This window comes from Pleurodeles waltl, chromosome 5 (assembly GCF_031143425.1).
Source record: "Pleurodeles waltl isolate 20211129_DDA chromosome 5, aPleWal1.hap1.20221129, whole genome shotgun sequence".
Taxonomy (NCBI): domain Eukaryota; kingdom Metazoa; phylum Chordata; class Amphibia; order Caudata; family Salamandridae; genus Pleurodeles; species Pleurodeles waltl.
Genome location: NC_090444.1, coordinates 1,008,911,461 through 1,008,931,061, shown reverse-complemented (window position 1 = coordinate 1,008,931,061; position 19,601 = coordinate 1,008,911,461). Strand labels below are relative to the sequence as shown.

The following is a 19,601-nucleotide window of genomic DNA, read 5'->3' as shown; positions in this document are numbered from 1 at the left end:
CAGGATGCAGGAGGTCACCACTTCCAGCAACCTAACAGTCATACTCACAGAGATCCAGGATAGCATCTGAAACATCAAGATTATAGCCCAAATCTCTTTGTTTCTGCACTCCAGGGAGAAAGCGCAAAACTGCACCATATGCTAAACGTCTCTGATGAAAGGGAGCATCTGTGAAGGAGTCAGATGTGACTTTGCCATATTTATAGTAAACCCCAACGAAGTAAGGAGGTTCCCTGTATTCTGGAGGAGGGTGACAACTGCCTGGGGGAAGCCCGCTTTTAGCTGCTACATTTCATGGTTAAAGGGAAGACTGAAACCGCTGACCTCTGAAAATGTGCTGCAACCACCATCATCACTTTCGTAAACACCAGAGGGGCACTGGTGAGGCCAAAGGGGAGCAAAGTGAACTGAAACAGCGTGTGCCACACCGTGAAATGCACATAGTTCCTATAAGCCTGTAGAAACGAGCGGCATGTGAGCCCAGCGTGATCATGCAGTCTCCAGGGTATTGGGTACACAAGACCTGGACCAGGGTGAGCATCTTGAACTTGTCCTTCTGCAGGAAAACATTGAGAGGGTGAAGATCTAAAATAGAAATAAAGACTCCGTCCTTCTTCGGCACCAAAAAGAAGCAGGAGTAAGAATCAGAACCTACTTCTGTTGCCAGAAACCTCCCTATTACTCCTTGGGCCAGAAGGGGCTGCACTTCGTTCCACAAGAGAACAGACGGTCCTCTATCAGCCATTCTGAAGATAGTGTAAGGGCGGTAGGTGTCAAGAAATGATAGGGCATAAACCCACTTAACAACAACACGCACACTTATCTGAAGTTATTGCTTGGCACCCAGGCAGAAAATGTTGGATCGTGCCTTCGACAGAGTGGCAGTGTGGCTCGAAGGACATGCAAAAGTGGGTTTGCAGCTGCCGCAGCTAGGATCAAGGGGTAGAGGACACGGCTGCATCATGCTTCTGCTGTCCACATAATCTTTGGGTACCGTGGCCATGGCCATAAAAGAGCTGGAAAGTTTACTGGGCAAGTTGTAGTTGGAGATATTTGAAGCCCCTACCACAACCACAGAGGGAGTGAAACTGCTGGTGTAGCTGACATGGTGGGAGCGGAAAAACCCAAGGTGGGCTGTAGTCTTATGTCCTTCAAGCTCTCAAGGGACGAGCCTGCCTTCTCACCAAAAAAGCAGGAGGTATTGAAAAGTCTGTCTATTACCAAGGACTGGAGAAAATGATGGACGTCATCCAGATAAGTGAGCACACTGCTGTCAACTGTTCTGTCAAGGAAATCAGTGGTTTACAAGCCACAGTGGGTGGTGACACCTTGCCATATGGTGACCACCCTGAATGACTTTCACAAATGTGGGATGCAAGTTGTCAGGGAGACCATGGACGTGGCAGAGTACCAAAGGGCGTGGGTACAATGCCCCAAAAGGCAGCTAACATTGAAGGAATGTGGTGCTGAACTGGTCAACCAATTCATTTGCTTCCCAAAGTTTTGATGCGCTTTGATTCCCTGTCTCGTGGTGTGGTAGGGAACCTGTTAGAGTTGATCTAGCTCATTGAGGCCTGCATGACAAAGCTCCCAGGTATGGGAAGCTGAGTCAAGAGATCTGGATCACCAGGATTGGATGATGGTGCAGTGCTATTTGCCTGTTTACCTGATTTCTGGAACAGGGCTTAGCCCAAGGCTGAAAAAAAGGTGTCAGTGAGGCCCTAATCGAATGGAGATAGAGGGTCAGTACTTGTTTGTTGAGGATGAAGCACCTCAGTGAAGATATTAGTCTTCACTTCCCTAGTGTGTAATTGGAGGCCAAGAATCTTGGCCGCTCTCTTCAAAACTTTGGTGAAGAATTCACTTTCTCCATGGCAGGGCTCGGGAGCGAAGCTAGCCCTGTGTTTGGTGAGGTGCACAAAACACTAGCATCCTGCAGGTCCTCATACCAATTGGTATATGGTTGGGCAAAGTCATCCCCACCATCATATGCGTCACTATCAGAGTCCGTTCCAAAGAGTGGAGAGTTTGAGCCCTGCCTTGTGCAACGGAAAAGCATCTGAATGTGATGCGTTACCTAAAGGCTACAGCCCCAGTGGATCATGGTGCAGCCTCAGCCGAAGCAATGTCGACTTGGAGCCAGAAAGCACAATAGGTTGCACTTCATAGTATAGCAACAACAGCATCACAAATCAGTGCTTTCCGGATGTGACGTGGGTTATGGCACCATCATAGGAATTAGCATTAAAGCCGGTCACCAAGCACACAGTAGATCCAGGAGGTCCAGAAGGTACAGCTGGTGCTGAGGCTTTACCAGCTGGCGGGAGCCAGGTGGAAGTCCTTACAGTTTCCTGCGACCCAAAGGTGCATAGGAGGAGACAATGGCATGAAGCAGCATGGCCTCATGAACTGTTCAATTTGTTGCGATGTCGGTGACAGACCCAGAAATTTATGTTGCCTCAAAAGAGGATTGAAATCAGCTCTGAAGGGAATTCAATTTGAAAGCGAGAGTAGGAGGCAAGTGGCACCTTTCCTGGAGTTCCAGAGTGGCATGAAGGGGCTGAGTCTTGCTAGGACTTCTTATGTTTAACTTACCCAAGGAGTTACACCATAATGATGCAACCATCAGCAACGGGAATGTCTTCAGAAGCGGCAACAGAACCTTCCTTCTGAACAGTCGAAGCATGGAGTCTGTTGGTGCATGGTGACGTAGAGTTTCGCCTCATGGTCCTTGAGGTCTTTGGGAATCATTAAGGTAAAGTGGCTGCAGGCCTTTGAGTTGTGTCCGGTCACAGGCCCCACAGTCACAACTGATGCAAACATTTGCTTGTGATAGTCCCCTACAAGGTGTAAAACCTGTAGTGTTGGGAGGTGACGTTTTCTTTCGCATGCTAGGTTTTAAAACTACTTTATTTTCTGTTTGAGGTAAATGGGTAGCTCTGAGTCCGCCTGTGGTGACGCAGAAAGAAAGAAACTGACATCGAGTGCCGCCCACATATTTGGCTCGGCATGTCCCTTCCAAGGTGATGCCACGTTGGTTTTAGGAGCAGCAAGATGTCGTCACCTACAATGCAGACGTGGACTGCTTGGAAATGTCCAATTCCAGTGTGAGGTCCGGGGAATGGTTAAAAGATGAGGAATATTCAGTTAGAAACATATATCAGAATGTCTACCTACGTTACTTTAGGTCAAAGCATTGCCAGCCATTGTCAGCTCTTTAATGGTGTTGCCAGATAACATCAAACTTCTGGTGGCTTACTTAACGGCATTAAAACACTTCAAAATATTTTAACTATGTAAGATAACATGGAGCTAAAAGAGCAAACACACATGCAATAAAAATGTTGTCATAAATAAACCATCAAGTTGGGTTCTTACCAAGTACAAACTGAGACAAAGTTTAAGAAGGCAAAAGAAAACTGCAAATCATCTATAAACTAATCGCAAAAAAGTTATAAAATGGAAAAATTGAATGGTCTGCATAAATTAAACAAAGACATTACTTCGAAATGTCTAAAAACACACCAATTTTCCACTAACCTGGAATTACCGACATCTGTTATCCTGAAATTGCAGTAGAAACAACAACACCCCAATTTCCCCCAAATTCAGCAACTTAATTATATATGCACTCCAAAAGCAGGCTGACTCACCTGTTTTTAACCAGGCTTTCCCTGATGTAGAATATTCCTACTGACAGACCCTGAAAAAAACGTCACAAGTTAGTATACCAAAAAGGTAAGAATGCAGTTCGTATATAGTAACTGAAACACACCTAAGAATAAACAGCTGCCAAGAAGTCTGAGAAATACAGCCAAACATTATCAGGTATTACCAACGTTTTGAATATATAACACTATTTTATGGGTCTTTGTAGTAAATATCCTTGTAAATTGTGCTATACTATTTAATCTACCGTATATAAAAACGTGATTTTGATGGTTTGGGCATTTAAGAAAATGTAAAAACATCTAATCCTTCCCTTTCCATCCTTTAGTTTGTACTAAAATAGTTTTCACATATTGTTTGGCAACTGACTGCTTACAAGCACATAATAGGACGCATGCTATTCCTGAACTATCAAGATGGGTCACAATGTACATTAAGGTTCCTTACAATATGTTATATTATTGACATTTGTACATCGCACATTCTGTGCCTTGTATATATCCTCATTCTACTTTTCGGCAGTTCGGTGACTTGCGACATAATTATGACTTTTCCTTTGCTGAACTGATTCTGATGCAGCATGATTGATATGTTACTGATATTGTGTTGTAGTCTTGTTCTTGTTTAGAAGTATGTCTAATTGACCGAGTTATGGGTCTGTGACTGTCGTGTGTTATCTGCAAGAGCCGGGGGTCTTTAAAATGTGCAGCATGCGACTTTTAAGTCAGGAGCTAGTCACACTCCCTGCTGAACGGAGATGTGGTGTTTTCGTGTACCATGATTGATTTAATCTATGCTGGGCTGGAGACGTGTCAGTAAATCTGCATAATATGTTCTGATCGATGGCTGTGCAAGTCATACCATGGAATGAAGTACTGTTACAAGCATGGTAGTGATGACGCAGAAAAAGAAGGTCCGACATATATTCATACATATTGTGTAATCAAAACATATAATGAAGTGTGATTTTAGTAAAGAAAAATTATGTACGAGGGAAATTGTGCCCTCGGTGTAGTTCGCCATCATTGTAAACGAGCTTTATTAATCATGAAGTATTGAAAATGCAGTAATCCGTCATAATTGCAAATGTATGCCATGATTTCTTGTTTGAAAACTGTTTTGCTTAGCTTAAATTTAGTACAGGCTTTGGCCTAGTTGCCTGGTTTCAAATTCTAACTGCGTGGCTTTTCCTTGAACTAACGAAACATATATTCTTGCTTGAAGTTGTATTTTTCCAGCAGAGATGACTAATACACTTATCTCCAAGGTTTCGTACTAGGCCGGTTTCATCCCCTTTGATACAAGGTCAGTCTACAGGTGCAGACAATGAAGGTACAGATAGTAAAATAATTGGCAAACCATGTAACAATTTGTGTTCCAAGGCTCCAAGGCTAATGTATGCATAAATGAGTTCTAGTAAAAGACAATTTTCATTGGACAATTTGAAGCCAACCTATGAACCCTCCAATGGAAGACCCTGCAGAATTTGGAATGATCTTTACTTAAACCCACCGGACAAAGAGAAGTCAGCCATTTTCCTCGATGCCAGTTTGAAGCCTGATGCCAGACTCCATTTTGGACGACACCCTGATGCCCTTTTCTCTATCTGAGAGAAAGAGACTTTAAGAATTCTCACCCTAGAGACTTTAACTTTGATTTGCCCCGTCTTGCCCATGCAGTAACTTTGCCCCATTCTCCTTGCCGCTGCAAGGAAGCTTGCCCTTAACTTTTCCCCTTTGAAACTTGCCCCATGCTGATCAACCGGTACCTGAAGGATGAAGACTTTCTTGAATGCTGATTGTATTTGGTAAATATGAAAGGATAAATGTATTATGCATTGTGTTTTTCCTTTTAGGTACCAACTGCTATTTTGATAGGGTCCTAGCTAGAAGTTTTCCAAATTTGTGTTGACTAAATTCGTTTTGCATGAAGTCCCACATGCCAATGCTAATTAGAGGTTAGTTGAGGGATTCATTTGATGCACCATGTTGATTTGAAATCTTGTTATGCTGACCAATGTATGAAATTAGTCAAATACAGTTAGTCATATTAGTGATTTGCATTGCTGTAACTGAGGGTACCATCATCCAGATTTTGCGTAGATTGCGTTTCTTCCGCCGTTATGGACAGCTTGCAATGTTCATATACATATATCATTTGGTTTTGAGACTCATATACATCGTGCTAGCTTTGTTAATATAGGGAAATAAATTCACTAACTTTTAATAAACTGGTGTGGTTATTCATGACTGAAAGGTCATGGTGCGCCGAAATACCAACTGTTATTGATTTCTGATGTGCTATATTGATCTATTAATTGAGTATTGATTACCGATTACAACAGTTATTGATTATTGATCTGAGTGACTCGACTATTTTAGGATGAGGAGAGCCCGACTCGGTCAAAAGATTCACCGACCTCCAACGTGTCCAGGTACAGGTAACTTATAAGGGCTGGACACGTTATCAGTGGATGGTAGCAGAGGATGGTTTTGCCCTTTGGGACCCCATCCGAACAATAGACAGAGTCAAGTTAGAATTTTCTTTGATAAAATAAGTCAGAGGGATGATGATGCCCTAAGTCCCCAATGACTTTCCCAGAATCTCGGAGCTTGCGAATGAGGAACATGGAGGTATGAGAATGGTCTCAGCATTTCTAGTGACGGTATGAGTGAAGTTAGGGTTTTGCGCTTGCACAGCTTATTGCCGCAGATTAATTGAGAAGTTTGTAAGAGATATTAGAGGAGTGTTACTCTAAAAGTGTGAGAGTAGGGAAGTCGTCGAACTTCACGTGTGTGTAGCGCTTTGTGTAAAAAAAAAATTGTCCACGTGGTTGTTGATGTTGAGACAGGGCCTGCGAGGTCAAGAGACTCCGGAGTATGTTGAAAAGTGTATGAGACACTTTTTTAATGTTGTAATCTGGTCGGTTTAATAGGTTGATCGGGCGTGGTCAACGAGTCGGTATGAATGTTGCGGAGTGAAAGAAAAACTTCGACTTTGAGATTTGATGAATTCTAAAGTGCACTAGAATAGTTCATTGATCAGTTGAGAGTAAAGTTTGCGGGTCAAATTTTGCTTGTGAAAGTGGGAAACCGAGAAAGATGGAATAACTGCCGAGGCTAGTGAAAAATCCCTAAGGTTTCTGAAGCGATTGTATTACCCTTCCTGTAGTAAACCGACAGATTTGTTTTATTCTTTTGGTTAGTGCTCGCGTTACATTGCAGAAATTAGTTTGTGAGTGAAAACGAGTGAAAGAGGACAAGCCGCAGGACTTTGTCAGCCACAGTGTGTGAGTGTGACGTCACTAGGAGCCGCGCTGGGATAGGTCGATTGGAGAGAAGGGTCGCGCACGGATTGGACACAGTCCGCGAAGCGCAACTGGTAGGGGAAAGGCAAGCGAAGAGTATTCCGGGAATTAAAGTCACTTATTGATTACACATTTTAAGAAAATAAAAGACGGAAAGATGAAATATTTCAAAGCATTTAAGAGTGCCATGAGGGGAGATGTTTATATTAAAGCAAATGTAGGAGAAGAAACACCGCCTGAGGGTACACCAGCTTACATTGTCATTGAAGAAAAGGGTGTAGCGCCATGTCTTTGGTTAAAACAATGGTGCAAATTAACAGAGAAACATGGAAGTGTAGCGTTCCCTATCCACGGGTCGTTTAATCTAAGAGTTTTAGAAAATTTGAGATTTGCGCTATACGACATGAAAGTACCTCCAAGACCAGCACAGTTTGAGGCACTAGCAATTTGGGAGCTAATAGCTAGAAACCAACAACAAAAGAGATTTGAGACAAGAATAAGAAAAGTAGAAAAGACACTAGCGGATGCTAGATGGGACAGCACACAAAAGGTTTGGAGGTCAGATGTATTGCAGGGGATTAAATTGTTTCCAGCGATTACTGATGAAGCGGAGACGGAAGGAAGGAAAGCCACACATAAGACAAACAGGAGTCAGTCCAGAGATAGAGAAAACAATAGAAACTCGAAAAGGGGAGATGAGTCAGACGATGAGGAGTTCATTATACAATTGCTGAATGATCGCCCACCACCGTATGTAGAAAGCGAAAAAGGCTCAAGTATTAGTACTGCCCCTCCAGAACCAATACAGGGTACTGTAACACCGAATTTGAGAATATCTCGGAGGCCGAGCAGCTCCGACATGCCTTTTTTCCACAAATACCACAGATTCAGAGAATATACCCAGACGTGCCGACATTGAAACCTGCTGATAACTATCAGCCACAGGTTCAAAGGCACTGTTGTGATGAGCATAACATGGGAATGACTTCTGATTCAATGGCGCAGGGAGGACAAAACTATCAGAGACCAACATTGATTCAAGCTGAATCAACACAGTTTTCGATGCCCCAAAAGCAGACACAAGAAGTGCGAGCAATAGAAAGCCAGTTAGGTATGCCAGCAATGATGAACCACAATGTGGGGATTAACATGCCACAGAATTCGGGGAACAGACAGAATCCAGACGCGATATCTCTACCTATCACTGTAGGTCCACCAGTACCACTGTACATACAGGCAAATTCAAGCACAAGCGACCAAGGGTTAATGATACAGAATGGGACAGGGAGAAAATGCATAGAAACCACTCCAGAGACAACTCCGATAGCGGCACTGCCAAATGGATCTGGGTCCTTGTCAGAATTTAGTCCAATTCCAATTTGTGCTCCATCAACCGTGGTAAGGTCACATCCACCACTATTAGTAGCGTTAACCTCACAGACTGAAACATTACAGAAACCGTCAGTGGCAGTTGATGTAACTGCTACACTGATGGGACTGAACGCGCAACAGTTAACACAATGGTTCAACAGCCTGAACTCCCCACAGAGTGCATCTAGCGGGAAGGGAGAAGAATACCTGAATAAAATAAGGTTGGGTATGGAGGCAGATGAACTGGTTGAGGGAACAATGGGTTTGAACAGATTAGAATCATACACAGAGGAAGAACTAAGATACATGTGCCCTAGAATCACAAGAGAAGTAAGCAGCATACACAAGAAGTTACAAGAAATTGCAGACAGACACGAGATCGATATAAATAAGACTAAACACCTGGGCAGAAGTTACAGCTTAGATTTCGAGACAAAAGATTTTGAACACATGAGATCCGCAGGGATGAAGACACACCTTAAAGAGATACTGCAGAGTGCACAGGTCTGGAGATGTTTAGACAAGTGGGAAAGTAGATGGGTCAAGAAAAAGGACAAAAAGAAAGAAAATACTCCAGAGCGGAATGAGAAAAAACAACAGAATGACGATCTGATAACCATGTTACCAATGAGAGAGACAGCAGGGGGAAAACTTGTACATGTACCATGGCACAGGTGCGATATTCAATCCTTTACGGATGACTTTCCCAAATTGAGAGAGAAGCCGATTGAGTGGTATCAACAAACAGATAGATTTGTGAAACTCGCGAAGTGTCTCTGGGAAGATTTGAATACTTTGTTTGAAATTGTGGTTCCGGCAGATTTGTGGGAAGATTGTAAAAGGGCTGTAGGTTGGCCGACGAGCGAACCAGAGAGAGATAGGGATACAGGTGCGCCATCACCTACGGTAATGAGTTTGTACCATAAGGTGATTGAGCACTTGAAAACTAAGGTTGCGTCGAAAAATGTGGATTGGCAGAGGATTGACAGGACTGCCCAAGAGGTTAAAGAGTCTATACATGCGTATTATGAAAGGTTGTTGAAAGCGTTTAAAAATTACAGTGGCACGGAAACGATTGAGGCAAAGGACATGCTCCATTTTGTGTTCAGGTTTGTGGAAGGGTTGAGGCCCGAAATAAGCCAGATGATTAAGACGCATTTGATTTGTTGGCAGTCAAAGTCGATCGATGAGGTGTTGAATTATGCAAAATATTGCAGTGATGAGATTGAGACAAAGCAGAAAAGGTTGAAAGAAAAGGTGATGGTGATGCAGCTCAGGGCAGCTCAGACAGGCTTACAAGGTTTGCAAGGGTTTCAACAACAGATGCCGCAGCAGCAGCAACAGGGAAACGCTATGTTTCAGCCGCAGATGAGAGGCAGAGGTAGAGGAGGTTTTGTGAATAATGGTCCTGACATAAATACCGTTATGATTCCAAATGGCATACAGGCAATGAAGAAGGTGATGCCATGTCACACGTGCGGAATCGTCGGGCATTGGAAACGGGAGTGCCCAATGATGGTGCAGGAAGGTGCAGGTCAGCAAAACAATGATGTCAATGCATTCCAGACTATGAGAGGACCGGAACTGAGAGGTCCAAACCCAAATTTCCAAAACAATATAAACCAGCTGCAGGGTTTACAACCCATGCAACCACAACAGGTGCAAATGCCCCGTGTGCAAATGACACAATTGCAGCCAATGCAACAGCAGTTTCCTATGGTACCTAATCCGCAGATGCAAATACCCTTATTACCAATGAATCAGCAGCAAGCAATGCTTCCTCAACAGGTCACGGGTCAAGGAATGAATCAAAATGACACAGTACACCAGTTTGCCATTACACAGTGAGAATGGAATAAACAATGCCTGGGAGAGTGAAAGTTCGGATGAGGAAGGAAATTGTATGCTTGCAGCATCTTTGGAAGTTGATCAAAAGGGTCCGTATGTGGAGGGAAGAGTTATGGGTCATCGCGTTTCATTCTTGGTTGACACAGGAGCCACACGTTCCACTGTTAGGAGCATTGAGGTACCAAATTTGCCACTTTCAGGGAGAACAGTTCAAGTGGTGGGGGTAGCAAATAGGTACCTCACAAACCCAATCACAGATCCAATACAAGTCAGAATTGGCAACTACCAAGGGTCACATAAATTTGTGGTGTGTGACTCAAGCCCGATATCACTGTTAGGGAGAGACCTACTGTGCAAATTGGGATGTTCAATTATGTGTTCGAATGATGGAATTAAAATTCAGACGAGCAGTGATGGGGAAGAAGAGGACAGTGTAGGAGGGGATGAGGTGGAAACTGTCGATGAAGAGTATCCCCTGATTACCCTTTACCCAATGATCACTGAAGCAGATATTCCTGCTGAGTTACGGGAAACAGTGGGAAAAGAAGTGTGGGATATGACAGGGAAAGAGGTGGGATTGGTGAAAGGAGTGGAACCAGTGAAAGTGACCGTTAAACCCAATGTAACCTTTCCCCAGACCCCACAGTACCATATGGCACAAGACACCCTCATGAAAGTCGCCCAACTCATTGATGAGTTTGTAAAACAGGGAGTACTGAAAGAGGTGTTAAGCAGTCCATGTAATTCACCAATCATGGGACTAATAAAACCAAGTGGAAAGGTCCGAATTGTTCAGGATTTGAGGAAAATAAATGACATAATAATCAAATGTTGTCCCGTAGTACCAAATCCAGCTGTGATAATGTTTCAAGTTCCCTGTGACGCTGAATGGTTCTCAGTTATCGACTTATCACAAGCGTTCTTTTCTGTGCCCCTACATGAGGACAGACAGTTTCTCTTTTGTTTCAAATTCTTAGACAGAGTTTACAGTTGGTGTCGAATTCCTCAAGGGTTTTCGGAGTCACCGTCAATTTTCAATCAGATTCTAAAGAAAGATTTGGAAGCACTGGAGTTACCATTCGAGTCAACCCTAGTACAGTACATTGACGATTTACTGATTGCATCTAAGACAGAAAGTGACTGCACAGCCGACACCATTGCCCTATTGAACCATTTGGGAAGGAATGGACACAAGGTGTCTCCTTCAAAATTACAATTCTGCCAGAAGAAAGTGAAATATTTGGGTCACCAAATAGAGAAAGGATCACGGAGAATAATGAAGGAAAGAATAACAAGTGTACTTCAAATGAGTCCCCCAAAGATGAGGAGGGAGGTGAGGAAGTTTTTGGGAATGGTGAGCTACTGTCGCCAATGGATTCCCAACTTCTCAACTCTAGCAAAACCTCTGCTGAAATTGACTCAGAAAGATGCGTTGGATGAAATAGAGCTGAAAGGAGATGAGATGGATGCTTTCATTGAATTGAAAGAATGCATGTGCAGGGCTCCAGCTTTAGGTATGCCTGACTACACAAAGCCTTTCACATTGTTTTGTCATGAACGTGATGCATGTTCCTTGTCTGTCTTGACCCAAGCCCATGGTGGCGTAAACAGACCAGTAGCATATTTTTCAGCTACTTTGGATCCGGTCGCAGCAGCACTGCCAGGGTGCCTGCGTGCCGTAGCCGCAGTTGGTATCAGCCTCACTCAGAGTGAAGGAATAGTGATGGGACACCCTTTAACAGTCATGGTCCCTCACTCAGTTGAGATACTGTTGACACGTTCCCGAACACAGCACATGACTGGTGCTAGACTCACAAGGTATGAGACGTTAATTCTGGGATCACCTAATGTGCAGCTGAAAAGGTGCACTACTTTGAACCCAGCAACCTTGTTTCCCAGTGAAAATGCCGAAATTGAGAACGCCGAAGACATCGAGCACGACTGTCTTCAGGTGACTGAATTTTGCACTAAACCAAGACCTGATATCAAAGACACCCGATTGGAAGAAAATGATCAAATTATTTTTGTTGATGGTTCATGTTTAAGAGATGCACTGGGTATATTGAAAGCAGGGTACGCTGTATGTACGGTAACAGGTGTTTTGGAAGCATCTTGGCTTCAAGGAGTTTACTCTGCACAAGTAGCAGAATTGGTAGCCCTTACTAGAGCTTGCCAACTCTCTGCATTAATGAAAGTTACCATTTACACTGACAGCCAGTACGGGTTTGGAATAGTGCATGACTTCGGACAATTGTGGTCACAGAGAGGCTTTATGACCTCTTCAGGATCACCAGTGAAAAAGGGTGAAAGAATAAGGGAATTGTTACATGCCATTCAATTACCAGGAGAAGTAGCAGTGGTAAAATGCAGTGCACATTCGAAGGGACAAGATTATGTCTCTCTGGGAAATGGATATGCGGATCAAGTCGCAAGGTTTTGCGCATTGAACTGTATATTGCTTAGGGATTATTGGAATTTGATAAGTGCACCAGAACTCGAACCAAGCAAAATCTTTGCTCTAAAGGTGATAGATACGATGGACAAATTGAAATCCTTACAGAATGATGTCAGTGAGGATGAGAAACTCTCGTGGACCAAATCACAATGTGTAAAGAGACTAGATGAATTATGGGTTTCAAGCGAAGGGAAATTCGTTCTTCCAAACAGCCTTTTGACGTAGATAGCCAGATTTTACCATGGACAAGCTCATCTTGGGAGGGATGCCATGATTAGATTGTTTAAAACTGATTGGTTTAACCCCAAATTCCATCAAGTTGCTGAAGCAGTTTGCCACCGTTGCGTCATTTGCCAACAGATGAACGCAGGGAAGGGAACCGTAGTAAATTTGAGCCACATAGGAAGAGCAGGGGGTCCATTCAGCAGGATGCAAATGGACTTCATTGAGATGCCTGTGCATGGAGGCTTGAAGTATGTGTTGGTGGTTGTGTGCATTTTTAGTCACTGGATTGAAGCATACCCTACAAGTAGAAATGACAGTCTCACAGTTGCAAAACTACTCTTGAGAGAACTAATACCACGTTTCGGATTCCCGATCTCTTTAGAATCAGATAGGGGAAGTCACTTCAATAACGAAGTAATAAAATGACTTTGTGCAGCACTGAACATTGAGCAAAAACTGCATTGTAGCTACCGCCCTGAAGCATGAGGTCTAGTGGAGCAAATGAATGGCACATTGAAATCAAGAATGGCGAAAATATGTGCATCAACAAACTTGAAATGGCCTGACGCATTGCCTTTGGTGCTAATGTCAATGAGAAACACCCCTGACAGAAAGACTGGACTGTCCCCACATGAGATCCTCATGGGTAGAGCTATGAGACTTCCAGCAGTTCCAGCAAATGCGCTTTTGAATATTACAGATGATATGGTGTTAGACTACTGCAAAGGACTAGCTGATGTGGTTCGCTCTTTCTCTCACCAGGTGGAGGCAACCACCTTGCCACCGATCCAAGGTCCAGGACACGCTCTGAAAGCAGGTGACTGGGTCGTGATAAATAAGCATGTGAGGAAGTCGTGTTTGGAACCCCGTTGGAAAGGACCTTTTCAAGTGATTCTGACAACTACCACCGCTGTGAAGTGTGCGGGAGTTCCCAACTGGATTCACGCCAGTCACACAAAGAGAGTATTGTGTCCCACAGACGAGGAAGTTGAAGCGCTGAAGTTACCAGTACCTGATAACAAAGTGCCAAGCGCTGAGACAGAGCGAAAAAGAACTAGAAGCGAACAGGCAGAAATAGAGGAGGGAGAAATATTCTCTGAGGACGAAGCAACTGATTCACTTGGTGAAGACCAAGGAGGAGCCTCAGAAAGCGACGAGGCAGCTGAAGGTAACAAAGAACCTGAAGCAGCTGAAAGTGATAAAGAGCCTGAAGAAAATAACGATGACAAAGGGCTCGAAACAGGTGAAGAAGCAGGAGAGCCTGATCAGAGGAGGGCTTTCCCAGAAGCAGACGATATAAGAAAAGAGCAGGAGAACCTGATTGACTTCCCAGAGGGAGAAGACGAAACAGAACAGAGTGAAACTGTTCAAACTCCTTCGGAAGAGGTTGCAGGTCCATCAAGTGGACCTAGTGCAAAACGAAGACAAAGCATATCGCCAGTAAAACTAAGAATAAGAGAGACGTTGAACGACAGTGAAGGGCCGAAAGTGAAAGAGAAAAGAAAGGAAGTGTCTGTCGTAGCACCGGCACCAAGTGAAGAAAAGAACTTGGCCAAAGAGGAAAGTACCAGTGAGAAAGAATCAAAGAGAGATGCAAAATTGAAAAGAAAAAGGATACCGAGCAGAAGGTATTCCGGTCCGGAGTGGGCATACGTAGCCAATAACGATTGGTCAGACAAATTCGTATCCCTCAGTCTTGAGAACGAAGAGGCAGAACTTCATTTTGGAAATAAAAACTTCATGGACTCTGTCGATTGAAAACATTGACCACCTGATTGACTTTCAACCGGCTAAGACATTGCTAACTTGATTGACTTTGAAACCGATTTGAGACAACGCTGCTAACCGATGAGAGACAAAAACTGCTAAAGAAAACTGTGTGAACATTGAACTCGTTCAGCTTTGTAAATACCTGCAAAACCGCTTTGATAAGGTGTCTTCAACTCTCTGATTCTATACAGATCATGACTAGTTTCACTACACAGGGGCGTAAAATGAAGTGTTGTAAATACATGTGTATAGGTTTAATAACTGCATGCGTACTAATCATCGTAGTAATAGTTCTTGGAATGCATGGGAAGAATGAGAATGAGACGAATGATGCTACTACTTCTAAACCTACTATTGTTAGTTTTCTATTGCTTGCTGAGTGAGTATGTTGAGACCATGGATGCGAAAGATTGTTATGTGTGTACACAAATACCTACCTCAGTGGTGGAAGGGGTAAAATATCACAGCATGCCTCTCACATATGGAATTACATGTAGTATTATAGCGTCCATTATTTCTACACTAATTACGATGTTACTTTTGCATATGTCCCCATAATAGGGCACCTGAGTAAAATAGCTAGAGATTGGTATGCCAAATTAATGAGGGAATTCTTCGAACCAATGTCACCTTTTCACACAGCCCACGCACATAGAGAGAACCTTACATGCTTGCTTTCACCAGTAGAAATTAATTTTTTAGACCGCACTGATGATAGGAGGAATGAAATGAAGGAGAAATTAGAGAGGGAATTACACAAAAGAACGTCTGTAGATAGTTATGCGTTTGCCGCAATAAAGACACAAGGGAAAATAGCTTTAGATACAATGCACGTAGAGAAATTTTTTATATATAGAGCTGAATCATATTATGACACAGTTTTTGTGGGAACGAGTAAATGCAAACACACGTATGCATTTAAACCTAAGTGGACGTTCATGATGAATGGACAAGACCCAGTTATTCCTGGAATATATTATATTTGTGGACTCAACGCCTATTATCGTCTTCCTAAAGGATGGTATGGGAGATGTTATTTGGGAATAGTGTTCCCAAAGATTTACCAACTATACGACTTAAAGAAATTTCCAAAGCTGTCTGAATCACATCATGTTCAGAAAAGGGAGACAGCTTCTGGTGTGGTAGGAGATATATTTGGAGCTAAAAGATTCACCGACCTCCAACGTGTCCAGGTACAGGTAATTTATAAGGGCTGGACGCGTTATCAGTAGTAGCTACGCGACCTATCTGTACTTCATTGCATGCATGAAAGGTTACTTGTCAATTATGCTCTGTTGGTTGTTTTTTTGTTTAGAAGTCATGAGACAGACTGCAAAACTAGGGCTCTGATGGATTTAAGCAGCATTTCGCTATCCTGTGTTTATTTTAATACATTTTGGAGTGTTCGGTGGGAAAAAAGCAGGCCGTATTAAATAATTTGTTATCTAGCATATATGACAATTATTAAGTTACAATGAACAATGACAGAAGACACTTAATTAAGAACACCAGTGCCACTATCCCAAAGGGGAACAGTACTATACTGTGTTAGATATACACCTGTTCTTCCTATTGTGACATATCAAACTGTAAGCATGGTTTTACAATGTGGTGTTTCAATGAAAGTGTTTTGTAGATAGCTTGTCTTACAAAAAAGATACAACATATTTTGGCCTTGTGTCTCGCTGAATAAAGGAGTCTTCCTGTATCAGTGTTTGTTCAGTCAATATGTATAATGAACCAATTGTGTCTGTTGCTTTGTTGGATCCACAGAACCTGGAGGGCTTTAAAAAGAGTCTGTTGGTCACTGCAAGGGAGATGGTGCCTATGAACCTATTCGCAATTCAATGATAATATAGTGATGCTGATCTTTGCAGAAACTGACCAACAGATTGTTTTCTTCTTTCCGTTATACATACACTAAACTCATTCCCTATGTTATATATAACTCACGTCCACACCATGCACTACTAATTACCCCACATCCATACAGTTATATGTTCTATGACGTCTATAGGGAAATGCCTCCCTAGGCATGGGTCCCCCCTAACGTTTTGCCTTTTGTTGTTGTTAGTTATGATTAAAAGTGTGCTGGGATCCTGCTAACCAGGCCCCAGCACCAGTGTTCTTTCCCTAAACTGCACCTTTGTTCCCACAATTGGCACAGCCCTGGCACAAAGATACGTCCCTTGTAACTGGTACCCCTGGTACCAAGGGCCCTGTGGCCAGGGAATGTCTCTAAGGGCTGCAGCATGTATTATGCCACCCTGGGGACCCCTCACTCAGCACATGCACATTGCCTCACAGCTTGTGTGTGCTGGTGGGGAGAAAATCACTAAGGTGCCATGCCCTCAACCCACTGTTTGTGGCATAGGTAAGTCACCCCTCTAGCAGGTCTTACAGCCCTCAGTCATTGTGCCCTATACCACAGGTGAGGGCATAGTTGCATGAGCACTATGCCCCTACAGTGTCTAAGCCAAATCTTAGACATTGTAAGTGCAGGTTAGCCATGAAGAGTATATGGTCTGGGAGTTTGTCAAACACGAACTCCACAGTTCCATAATGGCTACACTAAAATCTGGGAAGCTTGGTATCAAACTTCTCCGCACAATAAATCCATACTGATGCCAGTTTGGGATATAGTGAAACATACACACAGAGGGCATCTCAGAGATGCCCCCTGTATATCAGTCCAAACACCAGTGTTAGGCTGACCAGTTCCTGCCAGCCTGCCACAACCAGATGGGTTTCTGGCCACATGGATTGAGTGCCTTTGTCACTCTGTGGCCAGGAACAAAGCCTGCACTCGGTGAAGGTGCTTCTCACCTCCCCCTGCAGGAACTGTAACACCTGGCGGTGAGCCTCAAAGGCTCATGCCTATTGTTGTAGCGCCCAAGGGCATCCCAGCTAGTGGAGTTGCCCGCCCCTCCGGACACAGCCCCCACATTTGGCGGCATGTCCGGAGGAGATAATGAGAAAAACAAGGGGGAGTCATCCACCAGTCAGGACAGCCATAAGGTGTCCTGAGCTGAGGTGACCCCTGCCTTAAGAAATCCTCCATCTTGGTTTTGGAAGATTCCCCCAATAGGAATAAGGATGTGTTCCCCTCCCCTCAGGGAGAAGGCACACAGAGGGTGTAGCCACCCTCCAGGACAGTAGCCATTGGCTACTGCCCCCCAGACCTAAACACACCCCTCAATTGAGTATTTAGGAGTGACCTTGAACCCAGGAAATCAGATTCCCTGCAGAGACGACAGAGACAACAACTGACTTGGCACCAGTCCTACTGGCCTGTCTCTAGACTCAAAGAACGTGCACAGCAACGCATCCAGCGGGACCAGTGACCTCTTAGGACTCAGAGGACTGACCTGCACCTAAAGGACCAAGAATCTCCTGAGGACAGCAGTTGTGTCCAGAAACGAAAACAAAGCAAGTAAGTTTAAAGAGACTCTAACTTACCGCCAGAAGCGTGAGTCTTCCCACTCTGCACCCGACGCCCCTGGCTCGAGTTCAAGACAACCAACACTGCAGAGAGGACTCCCAGGCGACTCCAACGACAGGGACACCCTGAGTCGACCTCTCTGCTCCCCAACAGCGACACCTGCAGAGAGGATCCAGAGGCTCCCCCAATCACGACTGCCTGGTAACAAAGGAACCTGACGCCTGGACCAAGCACTGCACCTGCAGCCCCCAGGACAGAGAGGAACCACCTACCAGTGCAGGAGTGACCAGCAGGTGGCCCTCATCCTAGCTCAGTCGGTGGCTGGCCCAAGAAGCCCCACTGTGCCCTGTCTGCATCGCCAGAGTGACCCCTGGGTCTCTATATTTTTTTCTACAGCAAACCCGACACCTACTTTGCACACTGCACCCGGCTGCCCCTGTGCTGCTGATGGTGTGTTTTGTGTGCTTGTGTGTGCCCACCCCCAGTGCTCTACAAAACCCCCCTGGTCAGCTCCCCGGGGACGTAGGTACTTACCTGGTAGCAGGCTGGAACCAGAGTACCCCTGTTCTCTATAGGCGCCTATGTTATTTGGGCCTTCCTTTGACCTCTGCACCTGACCGGCCCGTTGTTGCTAGTCCAGGGCCTTTGGGGTTGCCTTGAACCCCCAACGGAGGGCTGACTATGCCCAGGAGACTGAACCTGTACGTGCTATACTTACCTGAGAAACTAACCAATACTTACCTCCCCAAGGAACTGTTGATTATTGCTGTGTCCACTTTTAAAATAGCTTATTGCCATTTTAATCAAAACTGTGTGTACTACTGTTTTATATCAAAGTTCTATACTTACCTGTGTGAGGTACATTACAATTTATGTACTTACCTAAAATTTGAATCTTTTGGTTCTAAAATTAATTAAGAAAATAATATTTTTCTATATAAAAACCTATTGGCCTGGAGTTAAGTCTTTGAGTGTGTGTTCTCATTTATTGACTGTGTGTGTACAATAAGTACTTAACACTACCCTCTGATAAGCCTACTGCTTGACAAGCCTACTGCTCGACCACACTACCACAAAATAGAGCATTAGTATTATCTAATTTTGCCACTATCAACCTCCAAGGGGAACCCTTAAACTCTGTGCTCACTATCTCTCACTTCAAGATAGTATATACAGAGCCAATTCCCTACAACGTCATTGATATCACTGTAGCTTTTGCAATGAAATCATCAACGACAAACCTGTAAATGGTGGGGGTACAAGTTATAATTACATAAGTGGGTGACTTCTAGTTACTTGAGATAACTATAACTGGTACATTTCAGTTGGTTTGGTAGTTTAAAATGATATTTTTTAACTGACATGTTCACCTAACTACAACATCCCTTAAACCTTTGTTTTATTCAGTGAATTAAATATCTCTCTTTCTCTCTCTCTTTCTATATATATATATATATATATATATATATATATATATATATATATATATATATAAATATATATTTTTTTTATTC

General features: G+C 43.6%; 1 protein-coding gene across 4 annotated transcripts in view; it reads right to left on the bottom strand.

Annotated features, from left to right (window-relative positions):
- Positions 1-19,601, bottom strand: part of SLC18B1 (solute carrier family 18 member B1) — a 615,369-nt gene that overhangs the window by 22,321 nt on the left and 573,447 nt on the right. For all 4 annotated transcript variants that reach the window (XM_069235175.1, XM_069235174.1, XM_069235177.1 and 1 more), the window contains one exon: positions 3,654-3,703. In XM_069235175.1, coding sequence (XP_069091276.1) covers positions 3,660-3,703 — 44 coding nt within the window. In that variant the 3' untranslated portion in view covers positions 3,654-3,659. The remainder of the gene's footprint in view (positions 1-3,653; positions 3,704-19,601) is intronic.